This window comes from Rhinopithecus bieti, unplaced genomic scaffold, assembly GCF_001698545.2.
Source record: "Rhinopithecus bieti isolate Rb0 unplaced genomic scaffold, ASM169854v2 scaffold_52032, whole genome shotgun sequence".
NCBI lineage: Eukaryota > Metazoa > Chordata > Mammalia > Primates > Cercopithecidae > Rhinopithecus > Rhinopithecus bieti.
The window spans coordinates 1,752,377-1,774,986 of NW_016821592.1; the positions used below are offsets into that span (position 1 = coordinate 1,752,377).

General features: G+C 41.0%; 1 protein-coding gene across 2 annotated transcripts in view; it reads right to left on the reverse strand.

The window, feature by feature from the left end:
• Positions 1 to 18,086: 18,086 nt before the first annotated feature.
• The window catches only part of QPCT (glutaminyl-peptide cyclotransferase), a 55,924-nt gene continuing 51,400 nt past the window's right edge, over positions 18,087 to 22,610 (reverse strand). For both annotated transcript variants that reach the window (XM_017860454.1, XM_017860453.1), the window contains exons 5-7: positions 21,529 to 21,628; positions 18,938 to 19,054; positions 18,087 to 18,724 (exon numbers count right to left, since the gene is read on the reverse strand). In XM_017860454.1, coding sequence (XP_017715943.1) covers positions 18,579 to 18,724; positions 18,938 to 19,054; positions 21,529 to 21,628 — 363 coding nt within the window. In that variant the 3' untranslated portion in view covers positions 18,087 to 18,578. The remainder of the gene's footprint in view (positions 18,725 to 18,937; positions 19,055 to 21,528; positions 21,629 to 22,610) is intronic.

Consider the following 22,610-nt stretch of genomic DNA (forward strand, 5'->3'; position numbering starts at 1 on the left):
TGTGTGTGTGTGTGTGTGTGTGTGTGTGTGTGTGTGTGTGTGTGTGTGTGTTTCCTAGACAGCCTGAGAGAATGGAGTTTTGCCAGCAGTCCAGATTGACTGCTTTTTCTCAGAATCAGCTCAGCAGCAAACACTGCTGGGCTGGAAGAAATCAAACCAACACAAAAAGCAAAATAACCAGGCCCACAGCCCCCAGGCACTGCCAATTTGTATCCCTTGTAAGAGACTTTTAATATTTGGAGCTGAATCTTACTGACTCACAAATTTATTCTATTCTTGGTCTTCAAAAAAGATTCTGAAAAAAACAAAAAAAAGTAGGAGAAATCATGAGGCGAAGGTGACACCTACTGGCAGTGTGAGGGCCCTGCAGAGACCTTCCTGTTGCTCAGCCGCCTCGGTGGGGATTAATCCTCAAAGTACTCATCTCGCTGCCCTCACAAGCAAAATGCTATCAGTAAGGAAACAAGCAGAGACATAGCAAAACTTTATAAGCAAAAAGTTTACATCAAGTGTTATTTATCAAAGTGAAATATTGAAAGGAATCTTGAGTGTTCGACAGTAGGAAACGGGTTAAATAAATTTTGGTACATTCATACAATGGATGTACACAAGCAACCATTAAAAGCTTGTTTTTAAATCATTGTAATAACATGAAGAAATATTCATATTAAAATAAGGGCAAAAAGCAGGTTATAGAACAACACAAATAGGATAATCATTAAGAAAAATAGTTGTATGTATATGCTCATAGAAATCTAGAATGAAATGTAGAAAGTGATCATCTGTAAGATTAGTGTTTTCTTCTTTATACATTACAGTATTTTTCAATGCTTCTGCAATAGACATGTACAGGGAATATAAAGCAAAAGAATAAAAACTAAATTCTTAATAAAGAAAAATAATTTCAATGGCATTTTAAGGCAGAACCGGAACCCCAAAACAGACACTGATAGAGTAGTGGTGAATATCAGAGGTGAACAGTAAAGACTCAGATCTCAGGGTTATGATCAGAGAGGGCAATGAGAAACAGTCTGATCTATGCGATGACGTTAGCAGAATCAGATATGGCTACTTTGCAAGACAGTGGAACAAAAGAACAAAAATACAAACCTGCGTCATTATCTAAGAGGCAGAAAGTTTTTTCTTTTCCCTGGCCTAATCATCAGACTCTTACAACAGCCTCTCCTTTTATCTCTAGAGAATTTTCATACATAAATTATTGTGATAAAAGGTCTTCCCTGCTGACTAAGTGCATACAACCATCTCTGTCTCTTCAATGAATGCCTGATTGATGTACCTCTTATTTCTCCCACAGCATCAGGCGAGGCCCTGGCTCTATCACACACCAACTCTGAAACCAAAGGGAAATCACTTGACTTCTCTGAGCTTCAATTTTCTCATTGATAAAAATAAAGATGACAATAGCCATCCAACTGACCTCCCACAGTTGCAATCTTAACATGAAATAATATGCTTTGAAAGCAACCCCATGGGAATCACATGCAGGGTCATAGTAGCCAGTATCTTTCACTGAGTGATTAGGTGCCAGCCACTTTACAAGGTGTTTTCTTACATATTATTTCATTTAATCACCATAAAAAGCCTATGAGTGAATATAATCTCCATTTTCCACATGAGAAAGTTGAATTTATAACCCGATCAAAAATGAACAGGTTTTACATCACAGAGCTAGGATTTGAATTCAGTTCTATCTCCAAAAGTAAGGCTCTTAAATAATATGCTGTACTGCTCCATAGACTCGTAGAGCTCAAAGGGACCCAAAATCTCATTAGGCTGAATCCCTGTAGTTTACAGATGGGGACACTAAGGCCCAGAAGGGGAACATGAGTTGCTGTTACAACTAACAAGAAACACCACAAATGTCTCTTCACAGGACACTAAGATTCATGGCATTGTCTTCCAGTCAATGTGGTTCCTGGTCACTCAAACCTCAGGGAGTGGGCTGGGGTTTCTGTTCTCATTTAGCACCACTTCTCCATTGCTGGTAACCAGAAACTTTTGAATCCACCCTGTTATTCAGTGGTCAAATTACATATTCTGAACTGCACTGGGCGAAGCTTCGAACTTCTGTGGAAAGTGAACTGCCACACAATCAAGTTTTCACCATCACCAAAGTCAATGGGGGGGGGGGGGCGAGCAGAGGGGTGGGAGGCAGAAAGCCCACAAGTTGGAGGAGTCCAAGGTCACCAGTCAAGCTAAGCCCTAGATATATAGAGTGCCCCCCACATTTTATCACCTTAACTTGAACTCTTAAGAGTGAAAGGGGATGCTACTAATCATTACAGTCACCATCTCCATAAGGTGCTCTTGCCAGAAGCACCACCTTGAAGGAGAAACTAGCAAGAAACAGAGGTACCAGAACCTAAGTCAAAGGTTATGAGACCAGAGGCAGAACGATGAAGCTGGATTTGAGCATCCCTCAGGTTGTGGTCCTGAAACAGTCAGATGATTCACTTTTCATCAGTACCAAGGTGTCACTTCTCTGGTGCTGTGCCTTAGCACAGGTAGTGATAGCAGTGGCTTTAGTATATGCCAGTATCACAAACAATTTAAAAGTCAGCATACCCAGTGAGTATGCATGGACATAAGATTCACTACAAAAATGTTCTCTATTTAGCTCACTCCAGCTCTCCTCTCACTCCAGCTGCAATTCTATGAAGAAAGCATTTCCCCCTAAAACCTTTCACTTTTCCTATCATTTTGTATGTCCGCATAAAAGAAGAAAAACAGAATCAAGTATCCATTCCCATTTGCATCATGAAATATGATGTAGCCTCCCAATAACCAAGGCAAGGTAAAAGAAAATAATCTAGAAGTCATGCCTATTCATGGGGTCTAACTAATAGGATACTTGATTTTTCTTTTAATCAGACTGGCTTATTCTCAATGACTGTGAAACAGACCCCAGAGGACATGTGGATTGACAATTTTCGGGCCCACAGTGTTACCTCCAGTTGCAACCTAGAATCTCTCTGGTCCTCAACCATAACTAGCCACAACTTAAACTCTGGTGCTCTGTGGACGTTTGCCCACCTTTCATTTGCCCTTTCTTGTGAGACTATCCCTGATTCCATTGCTATTTATCCACTCATTTAACAAACTCACCATAGCCAGCCTCTGTTCAAATAAGCAAAACAAAGGCACTTGTATTTCAATAGGGGAAGGCAAATAATAAAAAACAAACATTTTTGGTGAAACAGGGTCTCACTCTGTTGCCCAGACTGGAGTGCAGTGGCATGATCATAACTCGCTGTAGCCTCGAACTCCTGGGCTCAAGCAATCCTCTCGGCTCAGTCTCCTGAGTAGCTGGGACTACAGGTACACACTACCACACCTGGCTTTATTTATTGATTTAGTAGAGATAAGATCTCGCCATGTTGCCCAGGCTGGTCTTGAACTCCTGGGCTCAAGTGATCCTCCTACCTCAGTCTCTCAAAGTGCTGAGATGACAGGTATAAGCCAACAAGCCCAGCCATAAAGCAAACATATTAAATAGGTAAATTTTACCATATGTTAGAGGGTGATACAGAAATAAGTAGAACAGAGTAAAGAGCTCAAGATTAAAACTTTAAACTGAGGGATCAAGGAAGACATCACTGAAAAATTACACTTCAGCAAGGACTGGAATAATATTTTTTTTAAATAGCCATGGAGGTTCGTGGGGAGAAAATATTCCAGGCAGAGAGAACAGCCTGTGCAAAGGTCCTGAGGTAGGATTAAGACTAACATGTTCAAGAAACAGCAAGTAGGCCACTGTGGCTAGGGAACATGAGAAATGGAGACTAGTCAAAGATGAAGTCAGTATGGTGTTCAAGGACAGATCACAGAGGACCAATCAGACCACTGTAAGGCATTTATGCTGAATGAGATAAGGAATTACTGCAGGACTTTGAGTAGAGGAGTGACATGATGGGACCTCATTCCTTAAAAAACTGCTCTTCCTGCTGCATTAAGAATAGACTGAAGGGGGCAAGGGTAGAACCAGGAAGGCTTGATAAGAGGCTGTTAAAGTAATCAAGGCAAGAGAAAATGGTGGCTTGGACCAGTGCAGCAACAATGGGGGTGGTAAAAGGCGATTGGATTCTGGATGTATTTGGAAGATAGATCTGGCCAGGCTATCTTCTGACCGGGTGTGGGATGTGAAATAGAAGAGTCAAGAATGACTCCAACGCCAGGCACGGTGGCTCACGCTTATAATCCCAGGACTTTGGGAGGCCGAGGTGGGTGGATCCCTTGAGGTCAGAAGTTCAAGACCAGCCTTGCCAACATGGCAAAACCCTGTCTCTACTAAACATGCAAAAATTAGCTGGGCTTGGTGGCGCACCCCTGTAATCCCAGCTACTAGGAAGGCTGAGACAGGAGAATCGCTTGAACACAGGGAGCAGAGGTTGCAGTGAGCTGCAATCGTGCCACTGCACTCCAGTCTGAGCAACAGAGCAAGATTCTGTCTCAATAAAAAGCATGACTCCAATGTTTTGGGCTACAGGAAGATTGGAGCTACTGCCATCCAACCATGTCTGAAGCAGATTTGTGGGGAGAAGACCAGGAGTTCAATGGGAACTTGCTGAATCTGACCTTCAAGTAGAACTGTTCAGTAGGCAGTTGTATATACAGGTCTAGAAAATATTTGAGAGCTCCAGGAGTTGCCAACATACACGTGGTATTTAAAGACTTGAAGCTGGATGAAATCAACAATGGACTGAGACGGAGAAATGAAGAGGACCAAGAACTGAGTCCTAGAGACTTTCAACCTTGACAAGTGTGAAGATGAAGAGAAATCAGCAAAAGAGTCTGGAAAATAGCCACCACGGTGTTGGAGGAAAATCCCGTACAATTCTAATTTCAGTGGGCACACAGGCCAGAACATTCTATTCTCGAACCTTTTTTCTTTGGTTCCCTGAACCAATGTAAACAAATTCCATACTTCTGAGTGCTTTTTTCTTTATACCTGATGCCCAACCATTTCAAGCTCTCTCCCTGAGGTTCCCTGTAACTCTGGTAACAGCCAGAGCAGTAGCCGTGACATCATGAAAAGCTCAGATGGGCAGGCTGTTTCCTGCTTTGATACATCCCATGTCCAGAGGGAGAACTGTGGATCAAAACAGAGCCCACAGATGGTGGCCTACCTAACACTATCAAAACACAGAAAGAACGAATGCTCAAACAAGCTCTCTGTCAGGGTGTTGTGCTGTTTTCAGGAGTCCAGCAGCACGTAGATGATGTGCGGAACTCGGGGAAGAGGATAGATAGACTTGAGGGCCCAGAGCATCCTACAACTTGAGACATGTAGCCTACTACCTCTATGAGGATCCTGCCCTATATCCTTGTGGACCATGTGCTGAAGTTGCCCTTAGAAGGAAGCAATGTCTAGAAGAATTAACTTCTGAGGTTCTGAGAACACAGAAATATCTTCAAAGCTTCATCTTTACAGTTGGATTTACATACTGACTCATGTTTGAAATTCTGCCATTATCAGAGTTTAATCACTTGATTTTAAAATGTTTTTAATAAACTCTGCTGTTCCTTATTCTCAGCTCAAAATGGGAACATAGGGTTTGATAGAGAGGAGCGGGGAGAAGAGAGAAGGCATGGGATGATGAGGAGGGAGAAAGTCCCCTCCACTTCTGCCTCGCCTCCCAAGAAGGAAACTAGTCCATAACAGGGAGGCAGGAAATGTAACCTCCCACCTGGAGTTTCCCCTGTTGACAGATGGGGGAGGAAGTCATGGGGATGAGTCAGAAACTCTTTGAGGGAGGCTTTGCTTGAGAGCTGCCTATGCAAATTGCCTTGGGCTTCCTTTTCTGCCAGAGAGGAAACAGACTAAACCTAAAGGCTTTGCTGGTACACAGAAGCCAAAAGGAGATCAAGTATGACTATTCCGAGGGCAAGTTTCTCGCTCGATGCCTGAAGGAGGCTCAACACCCCCTCCTTCCTCTGCCTACTCCTTCTGGCCTTCTGCCCTCCACCCAATTCTCTGTCTCACCCACAAGTCTTACCCAATGCAGAAAAGTACTCTATACTGTGGTTCTTCATTTCACTTTATTTCATATCCATATTTCTCATCTCTCTTCCCTGGGACTTCCTCAAATGTTCTTCTTTTGAAGCAGAGAGATGAGAGGAGGCAAGAGGCATACCTAGGGAATACCCTGGACTTCAACTGAACCTTATTGAAGTTCTGTTTCTAAGTCACCATTTCCCTAAGGGCAGCACTTTCAGAACCTACTGATAACTGAAGTCTAGATCCCCATCCTGAAGCTCAGAGCCTTCCTTTGGCGGGCCCTGGGAAAGGAAGACAGGCACAGACAGCTTACACCCAGCATCTGGCTCCTGGCTGTGACCTTGGATCTCTCCCTGCATCTATTCCCTTGGTGCCTAATTCCAGCCCTGTGGGCAGATTTAGTCCTCAATAGTTGTCTGGTGCTTCAAGCTTTGTCTAGCTAGAAGCTTCAATTCTTGTTGCTTTTTTTACTTCAAATAACCAGGTACTCCATAACACTTGAAGTGCTCATCTGAAAACTCAAAATGAGTCACTTTGATTTGAAACAGAGATACAGGATTAGCATAACAGAGTGAAAAGACATTAGACTGGGTGCAAATCCCAAAAACTGACTTCTGGCCCAATCTTCATTATTGTATAAACTTGAACAAGTTGCTGAAGCTCTCTGTATCTGAGTTTGCCCCATCTCCTCCAGGATGAAGCAGGGCAGGCCTTGAATGAGGACAGGGGCCCTGAGAGCTGGAGCTGGGAGGCATAGATGCTCATGGCAGCCGGTAGAGCCAAGAGGCAGAGGCCAAACCAGGTTCTTAGAGAACAACAAAGGCCCAGACCAAGGATAACAAATCTCTCACCAAAAGCATGAGAAAAAGCCGGGAGATACACTGTTATATTTTATATAGGGTGGTTGGAGAAGGCCTGTGACAAAGGGACATTTGAGGCAGGTCCTGAAGCCAAAGAAATAGAAGCCGGATCAATTCTTGAATATCTGTTTAATCACCAAACACGTATTAAACCTCTGCCACACGCAAATATCTCTCCAAGGTGCTGGGAATACAATGATGAAAAACATAGACATAGTCCTTGCCCTCATGAAACCTACAATTTGATGATGAAAACAGGCTGCCCCCCTCCATAGTAAAACAATATTATAATGACAAGTCGTAACAAGGATAAAGAAAGAAATGAGTAGAGTGCTGAGATAGAAATATACAGGAAGGACCTATTTTGGATAAGGGGATGTGAGGAACAACCTCTGTGAGAAGGCCAAGAAAGAGACAGCAATGTATATCGGGACTAAAGGAGAATCCTATGTGGAGGATAAGGATGTCCAGAAGCCTCCCTATGGCAGGGCAGAGCTTAGTAAGTTCAAGGAACAAAAGAGGGCCATGGGGTTGCAGCCCATACAGGGAGGGTAAGAGTGGTGGAATGTTGAGTTTCTGGGCCAGGTATGGTGGCTCACGCCTATAATCCCAGCACTTTGGGAGGCTGAGGCAGGTGGATCACCAAGGTCAGAAGTTTGAGACCAGCCTGGCCAACATGGTGAAACCCCGTCTCTACTAAAATTAGAAAAAAATTAGCCGGTCATGATGGTTGATGCCTGTAATCCCAGCTATTCAGCAGGCTAAGACAGGAGAATTGCTTGAACCTGGGTAGTGGAGGTTGCAGTGAGCCGAGACCGTGCCACTGCACTCTAGTCTGGGCAACAGGGTGAGACTCGTCTCAAAAAAAAAAGAAAAAAATTGTTGAGTTTCTGAGTGGGAGGGAACTTGTAGGCCATAGTAAGCCATAGTAAGGAGTTCATATTAATTCTCATTGCAGTGAAAAACCATCAGAGTGTTTTATGCAGCATAGCAATGAGACCTGATTAATGTGTTTAAAACATTTCTCTGACTATTGCATGAAGTCTAGAATGGAGCAGGGTGGAATGCTGCAGGGAGTCCAATTGGGAGGCTGTTGCATATCACAGGTGAGAGAGGAGGAAGCAGAAGCAAGATCAAGAGCAGACTCAAAGCAAGGTGTCAAAGGATTGCCACAGATGGGTGGGACTTACCAGGTGACTTACAAGTGAATCATCCTGGCTTCAGTGAATCATCCTGGCTTAAGGTCCAGGATTAGGTAAGACAAGTTTCCTCATCGTGAAGTTTATTCAACAAGTATTTAACACGCATCTACCATGTTCCAAGTACTAGGCTGGTCATTGAGGATACAACAGTAGATGAAACAATGTCCCTACTCTTCTTCTGGTCTCACATTCTAGAGAGGAGAGAGAGATAACACACACATAAGCAAACAGATAACAGTGCCCTAGAAATCAGAGCCTGAAACAAAAGCTCATGGCTAAGACTTTATGAGAGAAGGTGCAATTTAGGGGGAGTAAAAGTGAAGGAAAGTAGGAAGTGAGACAGGAAAGGAAGAATAGCAAATACAAGGGGTATGTTACCAAGATGGCCAGCTTTGCAACAAATACAACTTGTTTCTCCATCTCCATTTCTTCCAGAGAGATCAAATAAAATCACTGCATCTCAAAACAATCCACTGGAGGGAGGAAGGGTAAGCGATTAACCCTCAGTCTCTTCCTATCTCCTGCTTTTCATTGATTTGTCTACTGTGCAGGACATTAACTGTATGTATTTCTGGGTTGTGCCACTGGCCCCAGGACAGCTGCTGGGGAAAGCAGAGCTTCCCTGGGTTCAGTCGAGTCAGACCTCAGTGCTGCAGCTCCTGCAGCTCCTACCAAAGATAAGTCTAACCCTCCTCTCTGGGGGAAGAAGAAGTAATCTGTGGCATTATGGATGAAGTGATTGACAGTGGTAGCTTTACGGCATAAGTTGTCACTCAGATCTCTCCAGGATGGAAAATGGGCAAGCCCAGGGGACAGGATGAAGGGGATGAGGGAAGGCCCCTCCAATGACGTATTAGTTGAGCAAAGCCTCAGATGGAATGTGGGCACATCCCACGCAAATATCTAGGGGAAAGCCTTCCAGGCAGAGGAGCAGCACATAGAAAGGCACTGATTCAGGACTGTGCTCAGCTTGTTTGGGAAAAGCCAGGAGGCCAGTGTGGCCAGGAGAAGTGACGTAGGAAGAGAGCCATAGGAGGAGGGGCCAGAAAGATGGAGGAGCCTGGTCACATGGGACCTTGTCAGCCATAGGAATGACACTGAATCCTATTCTGAGAGAAAGGAAAAGCCATTTCAGCTGTAATATGACCTGATTGCAATTTTGTTTTTTTGAGACAGAGTCTCGCTATGTTGCCCAGGCTGGAGTGCAATGGTGTGATCTCAGCTCACTGCAACCTCCACCTCCTGGGTTCAAGCAATTCTCCTGCCTCAGCCTCCCGAGTAGCTGGGATTACAGGTGGCACCACCATGCCCAGCTAATTTTTGTATTTTTAGTAGAGACAGCGTTTTGCCATGTTGGCCAGGCTGGTCTCAAACTCCTGACCTCAGGTGATCAGCCCACCTATGCATCCCAAAGTGCTGGGATTACAGGCATGAGCCACCACACCCAGCCTCTGATACCAATTTAAAAGGATTGTTCTAGCCCCTGTGAGAGGAGACTGCAGAAGCAAGGTGGAGCAGGGGAACCCAGGAAGAGATGATGGTGACTTGACCCAGAGCGGGAGCGTTGCTCAAAGGGGACAGATTTAGGGTACAAAGGAGAGCCTATAGAACTTGATAATGTCCTGAGCTGAGAAAGAAGAGTCAGTACCTGGCTTAAAAAGTGTCCATGTAGGAAGAATAAGATTTGGGAGGATGCATGGAACTGTGAGTTTAGTTTTGCATTTCATCATTCGAGGTGTCTTCGGGACACCCCAGTGGATATGTTTGGAGTTTGGGGAGAGATTGAGACTGGAGATACTAATTTGGAAGTTATCTGCACCTAATCTTCGAACCATGAGGCTGGATGTGATCAGCTGGGAAGTGAGTACAGCTGGAGAAGAGGTCCAAGAACTAAACCCCAGAATATTCTGATTTTTAAGAGTCAGAAAGACAAAAAAAGACACACAGCAAGGGAGACAGAAGGAGAGACTTGTAAGGTAGGAGAACCAGGTGAAAGTGGTAACCTAGAACCCAAGGAGTGAGTGATCCACCAAGTCACTGCCTCTGAGAACTGAGTAAAAAGAGACTGGAGATTAGATCAGAGCTCCAAGCTAAGGTCTGCAGAGCACCAGGTTACAGGGAGGTGCTGAAGCCTCCCAGCTGCAGTGGGTCAGGGTGAGTGTGCTGGGGGTTTGGATCAGGTTTCGCCAATGAAGTTCCAGGCCACTCTCAGTGCTTCAGCCAGATCTGCACTGCTTTTATCTTTGGAGTTTTCATGTGAGATATCCTTCAAAGAAAGGACTCTACTACTTAAAATACAAAAACTTTGAAAACTGTTGGAGTACATTCTACCACTGGGAAAGAGACAAAAATGTGGACAGGGACCATCTGTGCAGTGCAGCCCCAAGGAAAATCTAAAACCAAGGGTGAAAACCATAGAGTAGATCAAGCTTGTACAACCCACAGCCACAGGTGGCATGCGACCCAGGACGGCTTTGAAACCGTCCAACACAAAACCATAAACTTTCTTAAAACATAATGGGCTGGCTGCAGTGGCTCACACCTGTAATCCCTGTACTTTGGGAGGCTGAGATGGGCAGATCACCTGAGGTCAGGAATTCAAGACCAGCATGGCCAATATGGCAAAATCATCTCTACTAAAAATATAAAAATTAGCTGGGTGGTGCACGCCTGTAATCCTAGCTACTCGGGAGGCTGAGGCAAGAGAATCACTTGAACCAGGGAGGCAGAGGTTGCAGTGTGCTGAGATTGTGCCACTGCACTCCTGCCTGAGCAACAGGCAACAGAGGAAGACCACATCTTAAAAAAAAAAAAAAAAAAAACATACACACACACACACACACACAGATACACCATGGGACATTTTTGCAATTCCTTTAAGTTCACCAGCTATCATTAGCATTTGCATATTTTAAGTGTGGCCCAGCAAAACTCTTCATCTTCCATTGTGGCCCAGGGAAGCCAAAAGATTGGACTTCCCTGGAGTAGATTGTTTATAAGATCTGTTTCAACCTTAAAATACTTGGATTCTACTCTCTTGGTCCCAGCCGCTGAACAACCATCTCAGTTCAGACTCCACCCCACGGTGTGGTCTGATAATGACCTTGATGGAGACCAGTGACCTGGCTGGTCATATTGGCCTGATAACATTTATCAGGTCACATTGGCCGGATAACATTTATCGGCCTCTGAGGAGTGGTGTAAGAAGTTTATATTTGATCAAAGTGCTGCCTTGAACTCTGACTTTGAAGAGAACTGCTGGACTGAAATGTTCACGGTGAGTCAACAAACCCTTCCTTCCTTCTGCCGACCTCATCTTCATCCGCTTCAAGGTGGGCCTGGCCTCAGGCCGTGTCTGGACAAGGTCTTGTCCATGACTGCCAGCCTCTGGTAACAGAGAAGCTTACTTGTCCTGGTCAATTCCTAAGTAACCTACATTTTTCTTGGTTTCCTACATACTGTAATCCCCCTGCCTTCTATCAAGATGAAGTGTTAACAAGTTTAAATATCCGAAGATGCTCTTCCTTCCTTGGATGAAACTTTCTAAGCTCTATCAACTTGTTTATAGGTCTGGGGAAATACAATGATCCTGAAGAAAACCTGAGCTTATGTGAAGCAACTTTGTTTTCCTTTGACAAACTCCCATTTCCAACACCAGAATCAAACTGCAAGGACATGAAGCATAAACAGCTGAATTTACAAATCTTCTAATTCTGACTTTTTTATTTTTGTTTTTGAGACAAAGTCTTGTCCTGTGGCCCAGGCTGGAGTGCAATGGTGTGATTATAGCTCACTGCAGCCTCGAACTCCTGGTCTCAAGTGATCCTCCCACCTCAGCCTCCCAAGTAGCTGGGACTACAGGCAAGAGTCACCATGCCCAGCTACTTTTTAAATGTTTGTTAAGATGGGATCTTGCTATGTTGCCCAGGCTGGTCTCCAACTCCTGGCCTAAACGATCCTCCCACCTTGGCTTCCCAAAGTGCTGGAATTATAGGCATAAGCCACCATTCCCAGCCTAATTCATATTTTTAAGCAGGAAGCATAGTCTACCTTATAACTCGTATGCTCTTCTTCCAAAACCTTTACCCTGTAGTTTATGAACTGTGATGAAGGACCAAGTACGTCTCCATTCTAACAGCACATTATAATGTCCACACAATATATAAATAAAAGAAAAGCAGGCCGGTCATGAAGGCTCACACCTGTAATTCCAGCACTTTCAGAGGCCAAGGTGGGGGGATCACTTGAGGCCAGGAGTTCAAGACCAGCCTGGCCAACATGGTGAAACCCCATCTCTACCAAAAATATAAAAATTAGCCAGGTGGTGGTGGCACATGCCTGTAATTCCAGCTACTTGGGAGGCTGAGGCAGGAGAATCACTTGAACCTGGGAGGCAGAGGTTGCAGAGAACTGAGATCACACCACTGCACTCCAGCCTGGGCAACACAGTGAGACTCCATCTCAAAAAAATAAAAAGAAAAAAAGAAAGGCAATGTGGTACCATGACTTAGGATCTTACATAAGTCACCCATCTCACTTACCTACTGTAATGGACATTTGTTGCTCTTGCTTATACAGCAGTCTTTTTCTCGATCTTCCTTTGGACAACCACCTCCTCCCTGTCTTCATTCCTGTGGTTTGGTGAAGCTGACACTTCTCCCAGCTTTAGGGAGGGGCATGAGCCCACAGGCCAAAGTAATCAATGCATTCCATCCACCAGCCCAGAGACTGAGTCAGCAAAGGTCCCAGAGCCCCACTTGGGCCAATGGCAGTCAAGCCAAGGACTTTGTGGAACTGTTGCTCAGAGGACAGGTACTCTTCTTGCACTGAAACTGGAGTTATGGGGGTATGAACCTGGGGCTACTAACAGCCATCTTGCCCCCAGAAGGAAGTACTTACCTAAGTTTAACGCATACTCAGAGGAGGGCAGAGCAAATAGATAAGAGACAGGGTTCTGGGGTCAACTGTGTCTGAAGTCAGAGACATGAAATAAATTTCATTTTTTGCTCAGGGAAGTTTGAATTTTCTGTCACTTGCAAACCAAGAGAATCTTAAGTGATCCATCGTCTCTGGATCTTGATAGCTAAACCATTAAAATGAGAATGTTGAAAACTAGTCAGTACTGTGGAGGCACCATTGGCATTTGGGGTGAGACAATTCTCTAGTGTGCAAACTGTTCTGAACATTCTTTTTTGCCCCTGACCACTAAATTCCAGAAGCACCCCTCAGTATTCATGACAAACAAACATTCACCACCCATTCCGCTACATAAGCACAGAAATGCACACACTCTCACACACACACACACACACACACACACACACATATTTTCAAATGCCCCCTGGGGGTAGCTGAAAACCAGTAAGCCAGTGAAGTAGAAAATCTCTAAGGTCCCTTCTAATCGAGCCGAAATTAGCCATGTCATGTATCAAAAATGAAGTTCCCTAGAGTCTAGTCTAAGCATCAGCTGAGAATAATTGAAAGTCTGTGTTCACTTATTTGTAAAATGAGGACACTAATATACAGCTCTATGGGTAAACCTATGAAAGGATGATCACAACCAGTTACTTGATATGGAATCATTCTAACATAACCTAAAATGGAGCTTTAACATTCTCAAGGAAAATATCCTAAGTGCTTCTGAATACCATTGTTGCTTATAATTTTCCTCATTAAATAAAGTTTTAAAACTGAAATTTTAAAGTGATCTTTTCCTAACGTTAATTCATCTATTCGTAAAGGATTAAAATCACTTATAAAGCTACTCACTGTAGCCAGCATTTTTCTAGACCTCTCAATAACATCTCCATCAAGAGCAGTTGGCTTGGAGGAGGGGTTCATTTTTACAAAGAAATGGGGTTTATCACTTCCCAAGTGTTACTGCAAGGATGACTAGAGAACAACAGCGAAATTGATGGCTGGTAGTCAGCTATGCTCATTTACTTCTCCACGCCAATCTCTTAGCTTGTGTAACTTACTACATGTCATTCTTTGTTAGCCAAAACCACAAATGTTAAGTCCATGAGTGCCAAGGACCTCCTGTACCACACAGTGCTCAGTAAATGTAAGAGAATAAAGTTTCCAGTGCTGTTTATAATTTATGAGTTTTTAAATCTATTTTCATATTACCTTTGTAACCTTTGTGAATTTGGGGTTTTTGTTTTGTTTTGTTTTGCTTTTTTGCTTTAAGCCATGCTATTTTCCCTTCTTGGCAATTTTGTGCTCTTAATGTTAATTCTCAAACAAATGGTCTAAACTCTTCACTGGCAGATTCAGATATGTCAGGAGAGTGGGCGCTGTTCCATGTGTTGCCTTTGAAATATGAGCACAATAAGATGACTTCACATTGCGTGCGTAAGCCAACCAAATTCCGGCTGAGGAATACAGCCATGACACAAGCCAGTCCTTTCATCCCAGCTCTCTATAAAACTGTCATAAATTATTGCTGCTGGATATATTGCCAAGAGCCTGGGGCCAATGTTCATGTGTACGAGCATTTGAGGGGTATCCTATGCCACCCTACTGGCTCAACCAGCTAACAACCTTTTCTCTCCACCTCAGCCCCTTGGAACACAGCAGTAGCTTTACACTATGCTATCTGCCCCTTGCAACAAAGCAGTAACTATTTGAGGGATGGAAAAGATGTACCATAAAAGACACGGAAGCGATAGACGAAAGGGAAGTAAGGGGAGGCAGTTAAACCACTTCAAAACCACTTTTAGAATTTCAGGCTGCGTAAAAAGTGGCCCTGAAACTGAGAGTGAAACCTCAATCTTTCGTTCATTCATCTTTGAAGCCAAAAGTTAGGGGGAGGCTGGCTCTGAAAGCACAGCCCCATGACTTAAGATGAATAGCAAATTTAAATAATTTCCCCCAAATTTTCTACATTAGCTTTGCTTTAAATTACTGCAGCTGTCCTGAATAGTCTCCCTCATCTTCTCTTTATTTCTTCTATTCCCCTCTCCCACCTTCGTTCCTCAGATTCAGGTCTTGCACAGAAACTGAGCCTTGATTTTCCGCAGAATATACTGTGACCAAGCCTCCTGCAGGGCTGTCTGTACATTAATGAAATGGAAGCGTCTTGAATCGTGTCCATCGTCCCTCCTTTACACAAAGTAATCACCTCCAGCTGGGCCAAGTTGATTGAGGAAACGTTCAGTTTTCACATGATTTTGCTGCAGCACAATAATGAATGTATTTCTTTGATGGAAGAAAGAAGCTTCATGAAATAAACTGCTTAAGGATTTGAAGTTGGAGCTGAAAATATGGGCTGCTTTATTCTTAATGACAATTGCTTTGCCATCTAAAACATTTCTCCATTTTGAAGGATCTGTCTTTTCTCTTCCAGCCACAACCCTCAAGCTACAATAACAGGCTCATGATTTTTTGTAGATGCCAAGGTTATGAATACTCTTTTATGAATATTTTCCTTTGAACTCATTTCTCTTGAAGAAGAAAAATAGCCCTACATATTGCAGGGTTGACAGTAATAGACAAAACATACAAATTGTTCTCTTAGGGCCGTAAAATGCTCCAAAATGCACATAGAAAAATTCCAAATGCAACCTGATGTTTATGGAGCACTGTCTTTGCAGCTAGAATTTTTAAAAAGTAATATTTCTGACTGGCATGAATTATACAGAGCATATTTCAGAGATTAATATCAGGTTAATGCCTTAAAATGTCTCCGTTTATGACATCATGGCTGCTTTTCCCTTATCAGTGCAAATTCTTAGTGAGTAGAATTTGAGGATATGTCTTTTCAAAGGAAGAAAACCTTCACTGAATTAAGCTGCTTATGGTTTTATTTTTTCTTTTATCCCATTTCAACACATCCACCAACCTCCTCTAAAAATAATTGAACTAATGTGAACTCAACAGATTATAGTAGATCTCTTATTAATTTCATTTTGCCTCCAAATGAGTTTATCATTTAGACTTACAATTATGTATGCAGTACTGTCAACTAATGTTTAGGTTCCTCATTAAAACTTCATTTCATTCTGTTTTAATATCATCAGTCTGTTAGACCATTTCTTTTCTCATGTTTAAAAAAAAAAATGTGTTTTCCCTGAACTCTTTTCAAATGTTTTCTCTCATCCAAAAAATTAATCCAGAAAACTCAGCTCTTTTAATCCTGCTTTGTGGCTTAGATACTTTAGCCCGGAACCACTTGTGTTGATTTGTATATGCCCACGCTTATGCAAAAATAGCCTTCGCTATGGCAGAGTAATCATTCTGCATGGAAATTATGTGTCTCTGAAGCCTAAGTTGTCAGGTGAATCGTGGCAGCAATGACCTAAGACTGCATCCCCAGTTTGAAATGACCTATAAAAATTTCAAGATACAACTATTGCCTTGCATTTGGCATCAGGAATATTCTGCATAGTTCTTTTCATGTAAAGGGATAATATTCTAGAGCAGTTCCCAAGCATAAGCTTTAGAGCTAGACTTCTTGGGTACAAATCCCACTATTACCGCTTACTAGTTATGTAATATTGGAGAATACACTTAACTACTCTGAGCATCATAAAGTAAGTTTACAAATACCACCTACCTCACACGATTGTTTTGGGGATTAAGTTAGTAAAACATACAAAGCACATGTGACTCTGTCTGGCACAGAGTTAGCACTCAGTAAGTGTTAGCTCTTAATATCATTAATTTACAGAGGCACGATATTCCTTTACAAGACTTTGGAAGGACATGCATGACTTTGGAAGGACATTTGGAAAATAAAAAGGAATCCTAGAAAAATCTAATTCTATAAAATTTACCAACGTGAAATTATAGACAGGTAATGTTTATATATAAATATATATAAGATGTAATATATATTTATATATAAATGTTATATATAGCATAAAATATATCTAAGTATACATATATAATTCTGGCTATATTCTTCTATATAATTTGCATAGTCAAATAGATGAAACTATTTTTATCCTTTTCTTACCTGAAAACTATGTTTTACCAAGTAAATTACTTTCCCAATGACTTCCATTGTCATTTGGCACATTAATTCACTGAGTATTTACTAAATATCTTGTCTGAACAGGGAACACACAGAACACAGTGGCCCCAACTAACTTCATCTGTATGCCAGGAACAATTTCCTAATTATTTAATTGATCAAGTTTGTATTTCTAGATAATTGTTTCCTGTAGCTAAAGACAACTTATGAATGCCTATGTATTTCCAGAAAAAAATGTTCTAAGTAACAAACCAAACTGAATACCATAATCTACCTACACAAAAATTGTCACAACTACTGCTGTACTACTGTGTTACCTTAATATCGACTCTACAGTTCACATTCAGCAGTCTTTTTCTGTCCTCACCTCAATCCAAAACCAAAACAACAAATATATGCCTGGTAATTACATCATTTAACAGGAAAAAACAGGTCAAAAAAAATTGTAATACAGTTTTATTATACCTTTATAAGAAAAATCTGCATTTAAGAAATGTGAGGAGACTGGATGCCGTGGCTCATTCCTGTAATCCCAGCACTTTGGGAGGTCAAGACGGGAAGATTGCTTGAGCCCAGGAGTTCAAGACCAGCTTGGGCAACATGGAGAAACCACATATATACAAAAATGCCAAAAAAATTAGCCAGGCAAAAAAATTAGCTAGGTGGTGCACGCCTGTAGTCCAACCACTCGTCGGGCGGAGCTGAGAGGATAGCTTGAGCCCAGGAAGTCAAGGCTGCAGTGAGCCATGATATCATGCCACTGCACTCCAGCCTGGGCAGTGAGACCCTGTCTCAAAAAAAAAAAAAAAAAGAAAGAAAGAAAGAAAAGAAAAGTGAGAAAAAACTAAAAGCGAACTAATGGCGATTCTGTCAATATAATGGGATTATAGTTTTCTTCATTTTCCAAAATTTTTGTTATCGACTATTATTTGCACGATGAGAACGTTAAATTTGCAAAACCCTACAAAAATTGGACAACGCATTAAATTATATCATTCTTCTTTTGTATAAAAAAAGACATCACAACATAGCACTTAATTCTGATTTTAATTTCCATAAAATTAACCCTACAAAGATTTCTCAAAGACATCTGAGAGCCTTCAAACTATATCTTTGTTTTGTATTACATGTAATAGATTCCCACATATGAAAAATCATAAAATGAAGGCTACATTTTCCAACCACTATTTAAGTACTGTTTAGAAGACTATGATTGAATAAATGAACCTGATTTTGCCTCATCATGTTTATCTAAAAGCGTTTTGAACGATATTTATTTTCCATTTTCTTTACACAGTCCCTCTTTTCAATCTGTAAATAAAATTAACGAGCAATTTAGGACACAATATCACAACATAATTATTCTATAGTTGATCTGATAACCAAAGACACCTAAGAATAGGATGATCTACAGGATAGATGTTTCCACACAGCATTTGTCTGAAATCAGATGATTTTAAATGATGCCTTGACTTTTGAATTCGATTCTAGAACCAATTAGCATAAACTAAATCAGAGTATTACAAATGAAGATATTCCAACACAAAGACTTGTAGGATTTTGTTTAGATTGTCAATGGTTGATTCATCCAAATTTTCTTCATTGTCATCCATGGTGTGCCAGACTTCAGGGAAAGGAGATGGTATCAGATGCAGAATTGGAACACCTATTAAGAAAGACCCAACTTGTAACAATGCGCATTACTCCAGTGAGTAAACTAGAAAGTGTCATTCTTCAAGAAGAGGGAGCTCTGTACCATATAAAGACAGCTGATACTTCATTATCATCTGTGTACTTTCTCATATCCCACCGTTGTACTCCAAAATCAGGCTGCGCGCGCACACACGCACACACACACACACACGCACACACACATTACCTCTTCTTAAAAATGGAATATGGTCATCCTGAATCACACCTCCATAACTGTAATTCTGGAAATACCGCCTCTCCAAAGAGTGATCCTTGAGCAAACCCAATTCATGAAGTTCATGTTCTGTAGATGACAATTATACAATAGATGAACAACTATTTTTATCTGATCAAGACTCATAATGTAACCTTATTTCAGGAGTTTGAAATCTTAGCACATGAGTCCATAATTTTTAAAAGATTGTGCAACAGCAAGCATGGCCACTCCCATGACAAGAAACATCTGGGTCGAACAGGGGTGTGTACATTTTGGAGCAGGAAGAGAGAAGAGTCACATGTGGCTCTAAACTTACAGGTGAGAACCTCCTTAGAGGTAGAAACTCAACAGAACCGTGGAGAGATAGAGAATGAAAAAAACAGAGGACAGCTGGGTGGAAGGGGGGAACACAGGTGCAGATATAAATACTTATAGGTCCAAGATGCTGCATGAAGAATGCCTTAGATGAGATATGGAGCTTAAAGGGGAATACTCAAACAGAGTAGAGATGAAGTATATCAAGTGGCTATGGGAAAGGGATACCTAGAGTGACCTACATCAGCGGTTCTCAAAGTGTGATGTCTGACCAGCAACATCAGCAACACCTAGGAACTTGTCAGTTATCTGGTCCCACCTCAGACTTACAGAAATTCTGGGGTTAGAATCCAGCAATCTGTGTTATAAGAAGCCCTCTAGGTGATTTTGATGCACTTTAAAATTTGAGAACCACCGGCCTACATAAGTCATGTATTGTATGTTACAAGATGACAAGAGATCACATGAATATTATAAGACAACCAAATGAACTTTCCTAGGATAGCTTTTTTTAATTGCTAAATTTAAAGGGTAAAAAATAAACCAACCAGTAATCAATCATACATAATATGATTCTAGGAACATTGAGAAAGCCCTAACCACCACCAAAAACAATATTCTTGTCTGTTTATTGGTATTTATAATTCCTTTACCATGAGACACAACTTTTTCTTATACAACTAGAGATATGGTTTGAAATGTAAATACCAATAGGAGCGGCAGTACATGCGTTAAAGTTGCATGAAGGTGCAAGTTATTGGCATAAGTTCATTCTGGTACAGGAAATAATAAAAGGGCACAAAATCCTTGAAAGAAAGCCAAACTCAGTTTCTTGAGGCTACCGTCAAAGTAAGGAAAACATGCTGCAAGGAAGAAGCCCAAGAAGTTTATATTAATAACACCATTATAGTCATTCTTTCAAACTAGGAAATGAAATTTGCCAATCATGTGCATCTGAAGTTAAGGTAGAAGTTTCTCTAAGATTCTAGACAAATTCTTTACTCATGGCAAAAGCGTGAGTTATGATGGCAGTGTTTTTCCCACTGCTTAGAAGTAATACAAGTCTATCTTGCTCCAAGAAGTTTGTGTGGCTAATAAGGAATTTCTAGCATGAAATTCTTGCCTTCAAAGCAGCCCCCTGGGCTAGATTCTACAATAAAGATCAATCTAATTTTCCTCTTTCCCTGACGCCTGAAGAGTTTGTTTTGTTTTGTTTTGTTTTGTTTTGTTTTGTTTTGTTTTGGGTAGGGTGAAAGTACAAAGGTAAGAAGTTATTCTCCTTTTCTTTCTCCAAACCCAAGCCCCTCTCTTCCACCATAGATGCATAGATTTTCTAGGACTGGCCTGGCCTGACCTAGTCTGGTCTAGTCTACTCCCATGTATTTGACTCTAAATCTTGAAGGATCTGGCTTTCTTTTCATCCTGATCTCTTACTTCTTTGGAAAATTGGTGGAGATTGCACCAGATTTAAAGGAAAATAATATCTGGATAAGGAAGAAAATAGAAGATGGCAAAGACAGAGATGGAAAAGAAAAACTGAAGAATATATTTTGATATCATTATAAGGACATCATATTCATCATTAGCCAACATGCTTTGTTGAGTAAAGTTTCCTCCTGAAATGCATTCTACATGCTTCAAACAGGACTCTGGGAAAATATTTTCAAACCATTTTTAAGGATGTGCAAACATGAAATGTACTATTTTATGTTTCCATTTGAAAATACAGTTTCATGCAGGAAAATAAACTGGGCTTACTACAAAGATGAAAATAGTAAACAACTAATCAATAAAGCAAGAATAAAAGTCAATAAAATATATTATACATTTAAATCATACACTTAAATTACAATTTTTTTTTCTTTTTTTGAAATGGAGCCTCACCCTGTCACCCAGGCTGGAGTGCAATGGCACCATCTTGGCTCACTGCAACCTCCACTTCCAAGGTTCAAGTGATTCTCATCCCTCAGCCTATCAAGTAGCTGGGATTACAGGTGCCCGCCACCACACCCAGATGATTTTATTGAAACCCCGTCTCTACTAAACATGAAACCCCCATTTCATGTTGGCCAGGCTTGTCTCGAACTCCTGACCCTAGCTGATCTGCATGCCTTGGCCTCCCAAAGTGCTAGGATTATAGGCGTGAGCCACTGTGCCCGGCCAAATTGTAAATTTTGAATTTTAAAATGTAGTATCTGTCAGTAGGAAGGAATTATGTTTTATTCATTAATAACAGTGGTGCTTACCAATTGCTTGAAGTCTTTCAAACCATCTGGCTGAGTTTGGAAAAAAATTGGGAAACATTGGATTTGGGGCTCCAATCAAATCCAGTAAGACCAATAAATCCTAAGGGAGGAAAAGTAATGTTTAATCACCATCGCCAAAACACATTTTATATTCATCAATAGGGAAATACAATCAGCTAGAATTAACTGCATTTTAGTAATTGAGAATAATATGGGAAGCTACATGAATGAACAAAAGATTTACTAACATTTTATGCTAATTGTTTTGGAGAACTCTTTCAATCTTGCTTATGCAATGTGGACAAATAGCAAAGTATTGATTATTTGTGTATGTAATTCCAAAAGGATATCACTAAGGATAAATTAGAAAGAAGACATTTGAATAAATATTTTGTGGACTTTAAAAGCATACATTTATTTTCAGAAAGGAGTCTAAGCCTGTCTGATCTTCTATTTCACTCTGTGTAGTCATTTTATCCTTAATCTGTAATGATAAAACTCCCAAAGGAAGGCACTTGGATAGTAATTATTTATTGATCAAGTAGTATCTAAGAAAAATTCCTTGTACAAGAGCTATATAACATTGTGTCTCTGGATCTCCATTTCCTTGTGTATCAAATAAGAAGCTCAAACTAGCTGATCTCTAAAACTTCCTTCTGATTATAGCTCTCTATCGTCTCATCACGAGGACTCTCTGAAGACTACTCACTAGATTAAGACCTCCTGATTTACCTAAGTAAAATAATGTGTGGATAAATATTTAGCATACATCCTAACACATAGTAGATAAACATTTTCAGAGTCTGTGATCCTAAAGACATAGTATGAATAAATTCATAAATGAAAATTCAATATATTTGTTGTAAGAAAAAATAGGCTTGTTTGAAATAGGAACATATTCACAAGGTTGGATAATCTATTAAGGGTCTGTTTCTGGAAAATAATGATCTTCACTCAACAAATTTATTTATCAGTCTAAATATATTAATCACTGTGGCTTCATATATTTGGACTGATAAATAAATAACTTTGTCCTGCTACTGATCAACCAGGCCTCTCCTCTTGTGAATATGTTCTGAATG